This window comes from Saccostrea echinata, unplaced genomic scaffold (genome assembly GCF_033153115.1).
Source record: "Saccostrea echinata isolate AGI-Se365-2 ecotype Australia unplaced genomic scaffold, CSIRO_AGI_Sech_v1 ptg000120l, whole genome shotgun sequence".
NCBI lineage: Eukaryota > Metazoa > Mollusca > Bivalvia > Ostreida > Ostreidae > Saccostrea > Saccostrea echinata.
The window spans coordinates 1-16,952 of record NW_026889869.1 but is presented as its reverse complement, the minus strand read 5'-3'; the positions used below and the strand labels follow the sequence as shown (position 1 = coordinate 16,952).

General features: G+C 36.9%; 5 protein-coding genes across 5 annotated transcripts; 4 read left to right on the top strand and 1 right to left on the bottom strand.

Moving 5' to 3' along the window:
* Nucleotides 1-2,440: 2,440 nt before the first annotated feature.
* LOC133177349 (histone H2A) lies at nt 2,441-2,818 on the top strand. Its single transcript, XM_061312401.1, has one exon. The coding sequence runs from the start codon at nt 2,441-2,443 to the stop codon at nt 2,816-2,818; it is 378 nt and encodes a 125-aa protein (XP_061168385.1).
* A 7,230-nt stretch (nt 2,819-10,048) lies between these two features.
* LOC133177350 (histone H2B-like) lies at nt 10,049-10,420 on the bottom strand. Its single transcript, XM_061312402.1, has one exon. It carries the CDS (start codon nt 10,418-10,420, stop codon nt 10,049-10,051), a length of 372 nt encoding a protein of 123 aa, XP_061168386.1.
* Nucleotides 10,421-10,675: 255 nt separating this feature from the next.
* Nucleotides 10,676-11,053, top strand: LOC133177348 (histone H2A). Its single transcript, XM_061312399.1, has one exon. It carries the CDS (start codon nt 10,676-10,678, stop codon nt 11,051-11,053), a length of 378 nt encoding a protein of 125 aa, XP_061168383.1.
* A 2,301-nt stretch (nt 11,054-13,354) lies between these two features.
* On the top strand, nt 13,355-13,783 carry LOC133177360 (histone H1.5-like). The gene has a single exon (XM_061312411.1). The coding sequence runs from the start codon at nt 13,355-13,357 to the stop codon at nt 13,781-13,783; it is 429 nt and encodes a 142-aa protein (XP_061168395.1).
* A 1,341-nt stretch (nt 13,784-15,124) lies between these two features.
* LOC133177346 (histone H3) lies at nt 15,125-15,535 on the top strand. Its single transcript, XM_061312397.1, has one exon. The coding sequence runs from the start codon at nt 15,125-15,127 to the stop codon at nt 15,533-15,535; it is 411 nt and encodes a 136-aa protein (XP_061168381.1).
* The last annotated feature ends 1,417 nt before the right edge of the window (nt 15,536-16,952 follow it).

Below are 16,952 nucleotides of genomic sequence, written 5' to 3'. Positions count from 1 at the left end.
TTTATCCTAAAAAATTATGATGCTGTCTGTCCTGCTTGATATAATTCCCCTCTCTCTCTTTATCATTTTTATTCATTTTCTGTCATGTTTTTTTTTTTTTTTTTTTGTATATCAGTTTGTATAAAATGTATATATGTACCTCCACGTACCAATATTTTGGTTTAGGTGAATAAATTGAACCTAAACTTGCCTATATGTGAAGAAATTAAAGAATCAAAATTAATTAAATGTGGTTAAAATTCCCGTGGGGCAAGAAATGTAAACATTCCCATCATGCCAAGCTGACCAATCGTAAAGCTTGTCACAATACCGCTTTGGTAACGTTCCGAACTTTTCAAAGCATCGTGCGCTCTCACGGGTCCTCAATTTGGACTATAAATTAGGCAATTACGCATGATCAGTTCATCAGAACAGTACTACTGGCTGAACTTATAACATGTCTGGACGTGGCAAAGGAGGAAAAGGTCTTGGAAAAGGAGGCGCTAAGCGACACAGAAAAGTCTTGAGAGACAACATCCAGGGTATCACCAAGCCAGCCATACGCCGTCTTGCTCGCCGTGGTGGTGTCAAACGTATTTCCGGTCTCATCTACGAGGAAACTCGTGGAGTTCTTAAGGTTTTCTTGGAGAACGTGATCCGAGATGCTGTAACCTACACGGAGCATGCCAAGAGAAAGACCGTCACAGCTATGGACGTGGTCTACGCCTTGAAACGCCAAGGACGCACCCTGTACGGATTTGGAGGCTGAAGAATTCAGTTTGACAGTCAAGACAGAAGTTTAAAACAAACACAAACGGCCGTTATCACGGCCACCCAAATTTTTCGAAAAGATGCCTCTTAAACATCGTTAAGACAGACATTTACTTACTGAGTACTTGTTATACAGATATTCACTGTACAAAGTTGAATACAGAATGGTTGTAAGTGGTAAAATAAATACACAACAATAACAGAGTAAGACCCTTTATGTCGTAATATTTCCTCAAAACTATATACAGAGCAACAAATATGTATTGAATTTAGGTTTGGACAAGAAATATTGAATAAACACACACAAACAGTATATATTATTTAATTTTTTTTATTATTATAATCATATATTAAAATAATAATGCTGCTGTCTTGAGTATTATTTTGAGGGATCGATCTACCGACAATGACAGGTACCAACTGGCGCTGAGTGACATGCTTTTTTTTTCTTGTTTAACAATTATGACTAATGTTAGACAATTAATTGTCAATGTATAATTATCGCATTTTGGTCATTGCACTTTTATTGATGTATAATTACTGATTGAAAATTCCAATATGTCAATGTCAAAGAAAGGGGAGGGGGGGGGGGTCTTGAATTTATTTATCTGTTTCATTGATATTAGCTGAATTGAGATACTTTATTATCAATTATATAATGTACGCTGATAATTAATTCAGTATACAGAGGACAAATGAACCAGGATTTTGTGTACATCAGATGGACCTCGCATGCTTGTATTTTATTTATATTTGAAGATACAGTTATTTTAGATATATGCTTGGTTGTACATTCAAGTTATTTGTGAATAAAATTTGGCTCTCATACATATAATAATACCTACTTGTATTTCTTTATTTATCCTACTTCTGTTATTATAATCAGTTGTAAACAATGTGGGATTTTTATACGTTTGCCACTTTTACGAGCACATGCATTCACATTGTAACACTCACACATATTATTTGTGTCTCAATAACGCATGTAATATGAAGGTATCTTTTCTTAAAAATTAGTTGGCCCTTAAAAGGGCCGTTTGGTGTGTGTACTTGCAAAATGAGATTATTTGCTGCTGGTGTACTTGGTGACGGCTTTGGTGCCCTCAGATACGGCGTGCTTGGCCAGTTCACCGGGCAGAAGGAGACGGACAGCAGTCTGGACCTCTCTGCTTGTGATTGTAGATCGCTTGTTGTAGTGGGCCAAACGAGAGGCTTCGGCAGCGATTCTCTCAAAGATATCGTTGACGAAGGAGTTCATTATGCTCATGGCCTTGCTGGAAACACCAGTGTCAGGGTGCACCTGCTTTAGGACTTTGTAGATGTAAATGGCATAAGATTCCCTCCTCCTCTTCCTCCTTTTCTTGTCTGTGCTCCTCGGTGTCTTGGCCTTGGTGACTGCTTTCTTGGCGCCTTTGGATCCGACTTTGGGTGGCATGATCTCAAGTTGACAGGTCAAACTGAAGAGATGAATAAAGTAAAATGGTAAAATTTACTATTTATATGCGAGTAGGAGGAGAAGCTTGTTACGGACCTCCGAGAAAACATTACTTGTTCGGATTTCACCTAAAGGCACAACAGAGCGACGCGTTAATTGGCTGCACCGTTGGATCCGCTTGGTTGTTTAAATTGGTGCGTGCGGGCGTCGCTGGATTATTCGTTGACTGTACACGAAAGAACATAACCGTTAAGAATGTCTGGACGTGGCAAAGGAGGCAAAGTGAAGGGGAAGGCCAAGAGCCGTTCTTCCCGCGCCGGACTGCAGTTCCCCGTGGGTCGTATTCACCGTCTGCTGAGAAAGGGCAACTACGCCGAGAGAGTGGGAGCAGGCGCTCCCGTGTACTTGGCTGCCGTTCTTGAGTACTTGGCCGCAGAAGTCTTGGAGTTGGCAGGCAACGCTGCCCGCGACAACAAAAAGACCAGAATCATTCCCCGTCATCTGCAGCTGGCCATCCGCAACGACGAAGAATTGAACAAACTCCTGTCCGGCGTGACCATCGCGCAGGGTGGTGTCCTGCCCAACATCCAAGCGGTGCTCCTTCCCAAAAAGACACAGAAAGCCGCCAAGTAAAAAGATCCTATAGTTGTGTTGTGTGCAGCACAAAACCAAACGGCCGTTTTCACGGCCACATAAGCTTTTCGAAAAGATACCTACATTACAAACGAGTTGAAACGTAAACAATTATTATAGCTAGAAAATAATAGAAACACACGAATTCAATAATTTTCAACACAGAACAGAGATCAAACATCAAAGAAAGTGTTATATATTTAATGATAAATAAATGTATTAAGTTAATAACAAAAGCAATAAATTTTAAAATTGACTCGCATGTATATTCGTATATGTACGTTTTTTTCTTTCTCGTTATAGGCAGTTGAATCCAAACCTTATAGGCCTGCGTACAAATGTTGAATTCTCACGTATTACTTGAATGCTCACTCAACAAAGAGATAAGAAAAAAAAAAACCCATTTCATTGACCAATTAAGACTAGAAACTGCGAAAATCATCTAACATGGCGATCTAACTTTCAATTTTTTTCCTTTGATACAAATATTTTTAAATATGATCATTATTTTATTAACATATTCAAAAGATCTGTAACTCCAGTTAAATCCTTAATGTTTCTTTTTTTTCCCCCTCGCTATTGTTTTATATGATGATTATTTAGACAAAATTCCTAATTGATAAAAATAGATAAAAGTTATGAATATAAGAATCTCATAAGAATAAGAAGATGTGGTTTATATTATGTCTTGAATGTTCTTATTCAAAAAAGTGTGCTTCCCATAATAAGAGTGAATAAAAGCAACTCGATGCCAGTTTCCGGATACTTACAGTACTAACACAATTAAAAACTGGTAGTAAATTTTCTTTCGAATAGACTACCGATGCGAATGACTAAACGACATTTTTTTCAACACTTTACATTTATTGCGATGTCCATCACTGCGCCGTGCAGCACATCTGCATCGTCACGTGACATATAGATGCAGGGAATCATGATCTGCACGTGGAAAGTGTGCAACCAATTTGATGCTTCTATCAATGTATTGTATTGTCTTGTATTATATACTGGTTGTCTTGTTCAACTTGAAAGATATAGATTTTAAATACATTGGCTTTTGACCACATTCTGTTTATTTACATGTACTCAATTATTTGTGTGTGTAAATTACAAGAAACAAATTAATATCAATGAATAAGCTACTCCCATTATTCGCCTTGTTCGTCTCTCTCTGTCTCTCTCTTATGTATAACTACTAATTAAGTGAGTGTTCTACAATTATTAAATACACGCCCTTTTTATGTGATTTTTTTTTTTCATGTAATTTACAAGGATGTCAGTTATGTATATTCTTATGATATAATTATACTGAGAAATTCAGACGTTGTACCACCGAATGTGGTACGTTACGTACGGTCTGGATCTTTCCGGTGTCCTCGGTGTTATAATTATAAAGTAGGTGTCATGTATTTAAATATTCGAAAAGAAATTATATGTTGTCCCTTTAAGGGGGTGAACATCCACTGATCTAGAAAGTATATTAGATATATATTTGAACATTCAACAATTTGTGAGATTCCGTGATTTCCCTTCATATGACCCTTTTGTTTGATTGTTTTTTTTTCTCTCTCTCTCCATTTCATATGAAATGCAAGGCACACATCACTATCCATTGTGCGCGTGTTTGTGCCGAATGTTTGCATTTTCATTCGGATTTTAAGTAACATAGAAGACAATTGAAAGAAATGTACATGTATGTTTTATCACATAGCAATGTAGTAAGTACTTCAATCCCTTACTCGTGTTCTATTCCTCTTGTTTTCGTGTTTTAATCAAAATTAGTCGCTTCTGGGCTCCAGGGAACAGCGCATTTTCAGAATCAACAGACAATTCCTCCTTTAAAATGACAGATTAAGAACCTTAAACAAAAACAGTTATGTAGGAAATTATTTCAAGAAAACGCACAGTGACATATTTGAGAAAATTAAGTAAAATTGGGAGGACAAAATCGGAAAAATAACAGGTATTGAAACACAAAGTTTGACGAGTTCAATCCTCTACGCTCTCGACAATTGGGGAGTTTTCACGGAGGTCCGCGCTCGCCGCCACTCAAATAAGGCCATCGGCGGAGGTGATTTCATTCATTTCCTTATCGTCGATAACGTCGTTCACATCAGTTGTAGAAAACAGGACAAAAAAATTATGGCAGACGCCGCACCAGCAAAATCCCCCGCCAAGAAGAAGGTTTCCAAACCCAAGACGGTCCCCGCCCATCCCAAGTACATCGAGATGATCAGCGCTGCTGTGGCTGCCCTGAAGGAGCGCGGAGGTTCCTCGAGACAAGCTATTCTCAAGTACATCATGGGCAACTACAAAGTCGGTAATGACGCCTCTAGTGTCAACACCCATCTGAAGATGGCCCTCAAGAACGGAGTCAAGAAGGGAGTTCTCAAACAGGCCAAGGGTACAGGTGCCAGTGGTTCCTTCAAGCTGGGAGAGAAGCCCAAGACGGAGAAGAAACCCAAGACCAAAAAAGTCACCAAACCTAAGGCTGCCAAGCCCAAGAAAACGACCAAACCCAAGAAGACAACCGGGGAGAAAAAGCCAACAGAAAAGAAAAAGGCTGTTAAGAAACCTGCAGCACCCAAGAAGGCCAAGTCTCCCAAGAAGAAAGCAGCTACTAAGTCTCCCAAGAAAGCCAAGGCAGCTCCAAAGCCTACGAAAACCAAAGCGCCCAAGAAAGCCACAGCCAAGAAGTCAAAAACCCCAAAGAAAGCCACCAAGGCGTAGACTGCCAATTGTCTTAAACCAATTACAAAAGCCCTTTTCAGGGCTACCAACATTTTTAGAAAAGATGCCTCTATTACATACATGTACTAATGGAAACACAAAATGAATAAACAAGAAGTACACTTACCTATTACACATAGTTTATTTGTCTTCGACTGGAAGCAAATTGCAAAGTCATGATAATATTAACATGCTGTTTCTGAGAAGAAGAAGAAACAAAAGTCAGTTTTTAATTTGTTTACATACCCTCCCTCAAGTAAATAAAATTTTACTTTTTCCACATCACAACGCCTACGCTAACTATATGGCCATTATTATTAGTGTTATCATTCTAGTATATTTGTTTTCATGTTTTTTTTTTTTTTTTTTTTTTGTTTTGTTTTGTTTTGTTTTGTTTTGGTTTGGTTTTTTTTTTTTTTTTTGTTTTTTGTTGTTTTTTTTGTTGTTGAAGTTTTATTATTATTATTAATTTTTTTTATTTTATTTTATTTTATTTTATTCATTCATTTATTTTATTTATTTATTTATTATTATTATTATTATTATTTTTCTTTTTCTTTTTTTCTTTTTTTTTCCCCACTTTATTTGGAATCAAATGTGGAACGAATGGAATAAAAGTTCATGCGTACCTTTTGAAAGACAGATACATACATTCTTATTCTTTTCATTTATTTATTCTTTTCATTTATTCATTCATTCATTCATTCATTTATTTAATTATTCATTCATTTAATTAATTATTCATTTATTTGTATTATTTGTTTTGTTCTTGTTTTTGCAACAGGGTAATTCCTGTTCATCCTATATGCACCATTCTGATTATCTGCAAGTATCATGATACTTAGTAATATTACTGGGCTTGTTCAGATAATGGTAGGAGGAAATAATGACAAGAAATATATAATATATATTTTTCGAAAATGCATTTTGCTTCAATAACGAATTGAAAATATATGTATATATATAATAAATAATTCTATTTTCTATTCAATTGACGTTACATTCATCCCCATTATTCACCATATATATATTTTTAAAAAAAATATTTGACTATATGTATCTGCAGTGAAATCATGTGTCAAAAACCGACTTGATTTTCTTTTTCTTTTGGGGCAATTCTGTGGATTGAAACTACCTACAGACGTAGCCAATGGTCATCTCGTTCACCTGACTAATCGTAGCGAGTGTTACTGCGGGCACCAGCCAATCGACTAAGCCGACTGGTAGACCGCAGCGATTTTCAACTTGAGCTTACAAAGATATATAAGTTCACGGTGCAACACTGCCACTTCATTCATTCGAGTTTGAATAATCTGAGGAGATAGCATGGCACGTACCAAGCAGACGGCACGAAAATCTACAGGAGGCAAGGCCCCCAGAAAACAGCTCGCTACCAAAGCTGCTCGTAAAAGCGCACCAGCCACGGGTGGCGTTAAGAAACCGCATAGATACAGGCCAGGAACTGTCGCCCTCCGTGAAATTCGGAGATACCAGAAGAGCACTGAGCTTCTCATCAGGAAGCTGCCATTCCAGCGCTTGGTCCGGGAAATCGCTCAGGATTTTAAGACCGACTTGCGTTTCCAGAGTTCAGCTGTCATGGCTTTACAGGAAGCAAGCGAAGCTTACCTTGTTGGTCTCTTTGAGGACACCAACCTGTGCGCCATTCACGCCAAGAGAGTAACCATCATGCCCAAAGACATCCAGCTGGCCAGACGTATTCGTGGAGAGCGTGCTTAATTTTAAGCTGTATTTCAAGTCCTAAAGCAAACGGCCGTTTTCACGGCCACCTACATTCTTCGAAAAGATGCCTTCTGTTCAGACGTTGAAACATCTCTGAAAATAATGTTGAATTATTTGGCCGAAATTAATAAATTTTGTCAAATTCGGCGTACAATGCCCCCAAATTGAAAAAAAAAAAAAAAAAAAAAAATGTTGAGACACAGTACATCCTTCAGTGAATATATCTGTGCCTTACATATATATAATTACATAGCACAATGCTAGACAATTTCATAGTATTATTGTCATCATCAAGTTGTAGAAGTTGTCTACACATCTTGAAACTATATTTTGTACAAGTCCATCAACCTGCCCCTCTAGAATACATTCAAGAATTTTGCGAAATAAATTAGAAAATAGCACAATTATTTAAATAGAAAATGATGGAATGTGTCGAAGCAAAAAATAATAACAGTATTACAACTTTATCTCATTAGTTCTACAGCTATGCACATATGCGAGTACATGCATTTCAGAACTGCAATTCCGTATTTCATTTATATTCAAAGTATGATTTTTATTGATTTCTAAACAACGTCAAATATAACGATATTCATTCTAACGTGGCGTGTAATAAAATGAAAAAGGCTCATTTATAAAGCCGGTTTGGTCACTGCTTAAAGTTGCCTTTGAAAATTAACTGAGAAAAGAGGAAATCAAATAAATTATCACATCTATAACTAGATATCATAAATGAATGAAGAATCAAAAGTTTCATTCAGCTTCTACATTTTGTATTATTTCGGTGTTATCTGTCACACCCCTTTCCTTTGAATAACTTAATCCCCACCCACCCACCCACACACGTTTTTATTATCATTCGGCAACAACGGTATTTATTTTGTTAAACTCAAAGCAAAAAATACTGAAATAAAAAAATAACAACAACAAAACAAAAAATTGTGTATGTTTATCCTAAAAAATTATGATGCTGTCTGTCCTGCTTGATATAATTCCCCTCTCTCTCTTTATCATTTTTATTCATTTTCTGTCATGTTTTTTTTTTTTTTTTTTGTATATCAGTTTGTATAAAATGTATATATGTACCTCCACGTACCAATATTTTGGTTTAGGTGAATAAATTGAACCTAAACTGGCCTATATGTGAAGAAATTAAAGAATCAAAATTAATTAAATGTGGTTAAAATTCCCGTGGGGCAAGAAATGTAAACATTCCCATCATGCCAAGCTGACCAATCGTAAAGCTTGTCACAATACCGCTTTGGTAACGTTCCGAACTTTTCAAAGCATCGTGCGCTCTCACGGGTCCTCAATTTGGACTATAAATTAGGCAATTACGCATGATCAGTTCATCAGAACAGTACTACTGGCTGAACTTATAACATGTCTGGACGTGGCAAAGGAGGAAAAGGTCTTGGAAAAGGAGGCGCTAAGCGACACAGAAAAGTCTTGAGAGACAACATCCAGGGTATCACCAAGCCAGCCATACGCCGTCTTGCTCGCCGTGGTGGTGTCAAACGTATTTCCGGTCTCATCTACGAGGAAACTCGTGGAGTTCTTAAGGTTTTCTTGGAGAACGTGATCCGAGATGCTGTAACCTACACGGAGCATGCCAAGAGAAAGACCGTCACAGCTATGGACGTGGTCTACGCCTTGAAACGCCAAGGACGCACCCTGTACGGATTTGGAGGCTAAAGAATTCAGTTTGACAGTCAAGACAGAAGTTTAAAACAAACACAAACGGCCGTTATCACGGCCACCCAAATTTTTCGAAAAGATGCCTCTTAAACATCGTTAAGACAGACATTTACTTACTGAGTACTTGTTATACAGATATTCACTGTACAAAGTTGAATACAGAATGGTTGTAAGTGGTAAAATAAATACACAACAATAACAGAGTAAGACCCTTTATGTCGTAATATTTCCTCAAAACTATATACAGAGCAACAAATATGTATTGAATTTAGGTTTGGACAAGAAATATTGAATAAACACACACAAACAGTATATATTATTTAATTTTTTTTATTATTATAATCATATATTAAAATAATAATGCTGCTGTCTTGAGTATTATTTTGAGGGATCGATCTACCGACAATGACAGGTACCAACTGGCGCTGAGTGACATGCTTTTTTTTTCTTGTTTAACAATTATGACTAATGTTAGACAATTAATTGTCAATGTATAATTATCGCATTTTGGTCATTGCACTTTTATTGATGTATAATTACTGATTGAAAATTCCAATATGTCAATGTCAAAGAAAGGGGAGGGGGGGGGGGTCTTGAATTTATTTATCTGTTTCATTGATATTAGCTGAATTGAGATACTTTATTATCAATTATATAATGTACGCTGATAATTAATTCAGTATACAGAGGACAAATGAACCAGGATTTTGTGTACATCAGATGGACCTCGCATGCTTGTATTTTATTTATATTTGAAGATACAGTTATTTTAGATATATGCTTGGTTGTACATTCAAGTTATTTGTGAATAAAATTTGGCTCTCATACATATAATAATACCTACTTGTATTTCTTTATTTATCCTACTTCTGTTATTATAATCAGTTGTAAACAATGTGGGATTTTTATACGTTTGCCACTTTTACGAGCACATGCATTCACATTGTAACACTCACACATATTATTTGTGTCTCAATAACGCATGTAATATGAAGGTATCTTTTCTTAAAAATTAGTTGGCCCTTAAAAGGGCCGTTTGGTGTGTGTACTTGCAAAATGAGATTATTTGCTGCTGGTGTACTTGGTGACGGCTTTGGTGCCCTCAGATACGGCGTGCTTGGCCAGTTCACCGGGCAGAAGGAGACGGACAGCAGTCTGGACCTCTCTGCTTGTGATTGTAGATCGCTTGTTGTAGTGGGCCAAACGAGAGGCTTCGGCAGCGATTCTCTCAAAGATATCGTTGACGAAGGAGTTCATTATGCTCATGGCCTTGCTGGAAACACCAGTGTCAGGGTGCACCTGCTTTAGGACTTTGTAGATGTAAATGGCATAAGATTCCCTCCTCCTCTTCCTCCTTTTCTTGTCTGTGCTCCTCGGTGTCTTGGCCTTGGTGACTGCTTTCTTGGCGCCTTTGGATCCGACTTTGGGTGGCATGATCTCAAGTTGACAGGTCAAACTGAAGAGATGAATAAAGTAAAATGGTAAAATTTACTATTTATATGCGAGTAGGAGGAGAAGCTTGTTACGGACCTCCGAGAAAACATTACTTGTTCGGATTTCACCTAAAGGCACAACAGAGCGACGCGTTAATTGGCTGCACCGTTGGATCCGCTTGGTTGTTTAAATTGGTGCGTGCGGGCGTCGCTGGATTATTCGTTGACTGTACACGAAAGAACATAACCGTTAAGAATGTCTGGACGTGGCAAAGGAGGCAAAGTGAAGGGGAAGGCCAAGAGCCGTTCTTCCCGCGCCGGACTGCAGTTCCCCGTGGGTCGTATTCACCGTCTGCTGAGAAAGGGCAACTACGCCGAGAGAGTGGGAGCAGGCGCTCCCGTGTACTTGGCTGCCGTTCTTGAGTACTTGGCCGCAGAAGTCTTGGAGTTGGCAGGCAACGCTGCCCGCGACAACAAAAAGACCAGAATCATTCCCCGTCATCTGCAGCTGGCCATCCGCAACGACGAAGAATTGAACAAACTCCTGTCCGGCGTGACCATCGCGCAGGGTGGTGTCCTGCCCAACATCCAAGCGGTGCTCCTTCCCAAAAAGACACAGAAAGCCGCCAAGTAAAAAGATCCTATAGTTGTGTTGTGTGCAGCACAAAACCAAACGGCCGTTTTCACGGCCACATAAGCTTTTCGAAAAGATACCTACATTACAAACGAGTTGAAACGTAAACAATTATTATAGCTAGAAAATAATAGAAACACACGAATTCAATAATTTTCAACACAGAACAGAGATCAAACATCAAAGAAAGTGTTATATATTTAATGATAAATAAATGTATTAAGTTAATAACAAAAGCAATAAATTTTAAAATTGACTCGCATGTATATTCGTATATGTACGTTTTTTTCTTTCTCGTTATAGGCAGTTGAATCCAAACCTTATAGGCCTGCGTACAAATGTTGAATTCTCACGTATTACTTGAATGCTCACTCAACAAAGAGATAAGAAAAAAAAAAACCCATTTCATTGACCAATTAAGACTAGAAACTGCGAAAATCATCTAACATGGCGATCTAACTTTCAATTTTTTTCCTTTGATACAAATATTTTTAAATATGATCATTATTTTATTAACATATTCAAAAGATCTGTAACTCCAGTTAAATCCTTAATGTTTCTTTTTTTCCCCCTCGCTATTGTTTTATATGATGATTATTTAGACAAAATTCCTAATTGATAAAAATAGATAAAAGTTATGAATATAAGAATCTCATAAGAATAAGAAGATGTGGTTTATATTATGTCTTGAATGTTCTTATTCAAAAAAGTGTGCTTCCCATAATAAGAGTGAATAAAAGCAACTCGATGCCAGTTTCCGGATACTTACAGTACTAACACAATTAAAAACTGGTAGTAAATTTTCTTTCGAATAGACTACCGATGCGAATGACTAAACGACATTTTTTTCAACACTTTACATTTATTGCGATGTCCATCACTGCGCCGTGCAGCACATCTGCATCGTCACGTGACATATAGATGCAGGGAATCATGATCTGCACGTGGAAAGTGTGCAACCAATTTGATGCTTCTATCAATGTATTGTATTGTCTTGTATTATATACTGGTTGTCTTGTTCAACTTGAAAGATATAGATTTTAAATACATTGGCTTTTGACCACATTCTGTTTATTTACATGTACTCAATTATTTGTGTGTGTAAATTACAAGAAACAAATTAATATCAATGAATAAGCTACTCCCATTATTCGCCTTGTTCGTCTCTCTCTGTCTCTCTCTTATGTATAACTACTAATTAAGTGAGTGTTCTACAATTATTAAATACACGCCCTTTTTATGTGATTTTTTTTTTTCATGTAATTTACAAGGATGTCAGTTATGTATATTCTTATGATATAATTATACTGAGAAATTCAGACGTTGTACCACCGAATGTGGTACGTTACGTACGGTCTGGATCTTTCCGGTGTCCTCGGTGTTATAATTATAAAGTAGGTGTCATGTATTTAAATATTCGAAAAGAAATTATATGTTGTCCCTTTAAGGGGGTGAACATCCACTGATCTAGAAAGTATATTAGATATATATTTGAACATTCAACAATTTGTGAGATTCCGTGATTTCCCTTCATATGACCCTTTTGTTTGATTGTTTTTTTTTCTCTCTCTCTCCATTTCATATGAAATGCAAGGCACACATCACTATCCATTGTGCGCGTGTTTGTGCCGAATGTTTGCATTTTCATTCGGATTTTAAGTAACATAGAAGACAATTGAAAGAAATGTACATGTATGTTTTATCACATAGCAATGTAGTAAGTACTTCAATCCCTTACTCGTGTTCTATTCCTCTTGTTTTCGTGTTTTAATCAAAATTAGTCGCTTCTGGGCTCCAGGGAACAGCGCATTTTCAGAATCAACAGACAATTCCTCCTTTAAAATGACAGATTAAGAACCTTAAACAAAAACAGTTATGTAGGAAATTATTTCAAGAAAACGCACAGTGACATATTTGAGAAAATTAAGTAAAATTGGGAGGACAAAATCGGAAAAATAACAGGTATTGAAACACAAAGTTTGACGAGTTCAATCCTCTACGCTCTCGACAATTGGGGAGTTTTCACGGAGGTCCGCGCTCGCCGCCACTCAAATAAGGCCATCGGCGGAGGTGATTTCATTCATTTCCTTATCGTCGATAACGTCGTTCACATCAGTTGTAGAAAACAGGACAAAAAAATTATGGCAGACGCCGCACCAGCAAAATCCCCCGCCAAGAAGAAGGTTTCCAAACCCAAGACGGTCCCCGCCCATCCCAAGTACATCGAGATGATCCAGCGCTGCTGTGGCTGCCCTGAAGGAGCGCGGAGGTTCCTCGAGACAAGCTATTCTCAAGTACATCATGGGCAACTACAAAGTCGGTAATGACGCCTCTAGTGTCAACACCCATCTGAAGATGGCCCTCAAGAACGGAGTCAAGAAGGGAGTTCTCAAACAGGCCAAGGGTACAGGTGCCAGTGGTTCCTTCAAGCTGGGAGAGAAGCCCAAGACGGAGAAGAAACCCAAGACCAAAAAAGTCACCAAACCTAAGGCTGCCAAGCCCAAGAAAACGACCAAACCCAAGAAGACAACCGGGGAGAAAAAGCCAACAGAAAAGAAAAAGGCTGTTAAGAAACCTGCAGCACCCAAGAAGGCCAAGTCTCCCAAGAAGAAAGCAGCTACTAAGTCTCCCAAGAAAGCCAAGGCAGCTCCAAAGCCTACGAAAACCAAAGCGCCCAAGAAAGCCACAGCCAAGAAGTCAAAAACCCCAAAGAAAGCCACCAAGGCGTAGACTGCCAATTGTCTTAAACCAATTACAAAAGCCCTTTTCAGGGCTACCAACATTTTTAGAAAAGATGCCTCTATTACATACATGTACTAATGGAAACACAAAATGAATAAACAAGAAGTACACTTACCTATTACACATAGTTTATTTGTCTTCGACTGGAAGCAAATTGCAAAGTCATGATAATATTAACATGCTGTTTCTGAGAAGAAGAAGAAACAAAAGTCAGTTTTTAATTTGTTTACATACCCTCCCTCAAGTAAATAAAATTTTACTTTTTCCACATCACAACGCCTACGCTAACTATATGGCCATTATTATTAGTGTTATCATTCTAGTATATTTGTTTTCATGTTTTTTTTTTTTTTTTTTTTTTTTTTTTTTTTTTTGTTTTGTTTTGTTTTGTTTTGTTTTGGTTTGGTTTTTTTTTTTTTTTTTTGTTTTTTGTTGTTTTTTTTTGTTGTTGAAGTTTTATTATTATTATTAATTTTTTTTATTTTATTTTATTTTATTTTATTCATTCATTTATTTTATTTATTTATTTATTATTATTATTATTATTATTTTTCTTTTTCTTTTTTTCTTTTTTTTTCCCCACTTTATTTGGAATCAAATGTGGAACGAATGGAATAAAAGTTCATGCGTACCTTTTGAAAGACAGATACATACATTCTTATTCTTTTCATTTATTTATTCTTTTCATTTATTCATTCATTCATTCATTCATTTATTTAATTATTCATTCATTTAATTAATTATTCATTTATTTGTATTATTTGTTTTGTTCTTGTTTTTGCAACAGGGTAATTCCTGTTCATCCTATATGCACCATTCTGATTATCTGCAAGTATCATGATACTTAGTAATATTACTGGGCTTGTTCAGATAATGGTAGGAGGAAATAATGACAAGAAATATATAATATATATTTTTCGAAAATGCATTTTGCTTCAATAACGAATTGAAAATATATGTATATATATAATAAATAATTCTATTTTCTATTCAATTGACGTTACATTCATCCCCATTATTCACCATATATATATTTTTAAAAAAAATATTTGACTATATGTATCTGCAGTGAAATCATGTGTCAAAAACCGACTTGATTTTCTTTTTCTTTTGGGGCAATTCTGTGGATTGAAACTACCTACAGACGTAGCCAATGGTCATCTCGTTCACCTGACTAATCGTAGCGAGTGTTACTGCGGGCACCAGCCAATCGACTAAGCCGACTGGTAGACCGCAGCGATTTTCAACTTGAGCTTACAAAGATATATAAGTTCACGGTGCAACACTGCCACTTCATTCATTCGAGTTTGAATAATCTGAGGAGATAGCATGGCACGTACCAAGCAGACGGCACGAAAATCTACAGGAGGCAAGGCCCCCAGAAAACAGCTCGCTACCAAAGCTGCTCGTAAAAGCGCACCAGCCACGGGTGGCGTTAAGAAACCGCATAGATACAGGCCAGGAACTGTCGCCCTCCGTGAAATTCGGAGATACCAGAAGAGCACTGAGCTTCTCATCAGGAAGCTGCCATTCCAGCGCTTGGTCCGGGAAATCGCTCAGGATTTTAAGACCGACTTGCGTTTCCAGAGTTCAGCTGTCATGGCTTTACAGGAAGCAAGCGAAGCTTACCTTGTTGGTCTCTTTGAGGACACCAACCTGTGCGCCATTCACGCCAAGAGAGTAACCATCATGCCCAAAGACATCCAGCTGGCCAGACGTATTCGTGGAGAGCGTGCTTAATTTTAAGCTGTATTTCAAGTCCTAAAGCAAACGGCCGTTTTCACGGCCACCTACATTCTTCGAAAAGATGCCTTCTGTTCAGACGTTGAAACATCTCTGAAAATAATGTTGAATTATTTGGCCGAAATTAATAAATTTTGTCAAATTCGGCGTACAATGCCCCCAAATTGAAAAAAAAAAAAAAAAAAAAAAATGTTGAGACACAGTACATCCTTCAGTGAATATATCTGTGCCTTACATATATATAATTACATAGCACAATGCTAGACAATTTCATAGTATTATTGTCATCATCAAGTTGTAGAAGTTGTCTACACATCTTGAAACTATATTTTGTACAAGTCCATCAACCTGCCCCTCTAGAATACATTCAAGAATTTTGCGAAATAAATTAGAAAATAGCACAATTATTTAAATAGAAAATGATGGAATGTGTCGAAGCAAAAAATAATAACAGTATTACAACTTTATCTCATTAGTTCTACAGCTATGCACATATGCGAGTACATGCATTTCAGAACTGCAATTCCGTATTTCATTTATATTCAAAGTATGATTTTTATTGATTTCTAAACAACGTCAAATATAACGATATTCATTCTAACGTGGCGTGTAATAAAATGAAAAAGGCTCATTTATAAAGCCGGTTTGGTCACTGCTTAAAGTTGCCTTTGAAAATTAACTGAGAAAAGAGGAAATCAAATAAATTATCACATCTATAACTAGATATCATAAATGAATGAGAATCAAAAGTTTCATTCAGCTTCTACATTTTGTATTATTTCGGTGTTATCTGTCACACCCCTTTCCTTTGAATAACTTAATCCCCACCCACCCACCCACACACGTTTTTATTATCATTCGGCAACAACGGTATTTATTTTGTTAAACTCAAAGCAAAAAATACTGAAATAAAAAAATAACAACAACAAAACAAAAAATTGTGTATGTTTATCCTAAAAAATTATGATGCTGTCTGTCCTGCTTGATATAATTCCCCTCTCTCTCTTTATCATTTTTATTCATTTTCTGTCATGTTTTTTTTTTTTTTTTTTGTATATCAGTTTGTATAAAATGTATATATGTACCTCCACGTACCAATATTTTGGTTTAGGTGAATAAATTGAACCTAAACTTGCCTATATGTGAAGAAATTAAAGAATCAAAATTAATTAAATGTGGTTAAAATTCCCGTGGGGCAAGAAATGTAAACATTCCCATCATGCCAAGCTGACCAATCGTAAAGCTTGTCACAATACCGCTTTGGTAACGTTCCGAACTTTTCAAAGCATCGTGCGCTCTCACGGGTCCTCAATTTGGACTATAAATTAGGCAATTACGCATGATCAGTTCATCAGAACAGTACTACTGGACTTATAACATGTCTGGACGTGGCAAAGGAGGAAAAGGTCTTGGA

Bases quoted from the DNA above. Each gene is read 5' to 3' on its own strand.
- LOC133177349 (XM_061312401.1), top strand. From the start codon at position 2,441: ATGTCTGGACGTGGCAAAGGAGGCAAAGTGAAGGGGAAGGCCAAGAGC.
- LOC133177348 (XM_061312399.1), top strand. From the start codon at position 10,676: ATGTCTGGACGTGGCAAAGGAGGCAAAGTGAAGGGGAAGGCCAAGAGC.
- LOC133177350 (XM_061312402.1), bottom strand. From the start codon at position 10,420: ATGCCACCCAAAGTCGGATCCAAAGGCGCCAAGAAAGCAGTCACCAAG.
- LOC133177346 (XM_061312397.1), top strand. From the start codon at position 15,125: ATGGCACGTACCAAGCAGACGGCACGAAAATCTACAGGAGGCAAGGCC.
- LOC133177360 (XM_061312411.1), top strand. From the start codon at position 13,355: ATGGGCAACTACAAAGTCGGTAATGACGCCTCTAGTGTCAACACCCAT.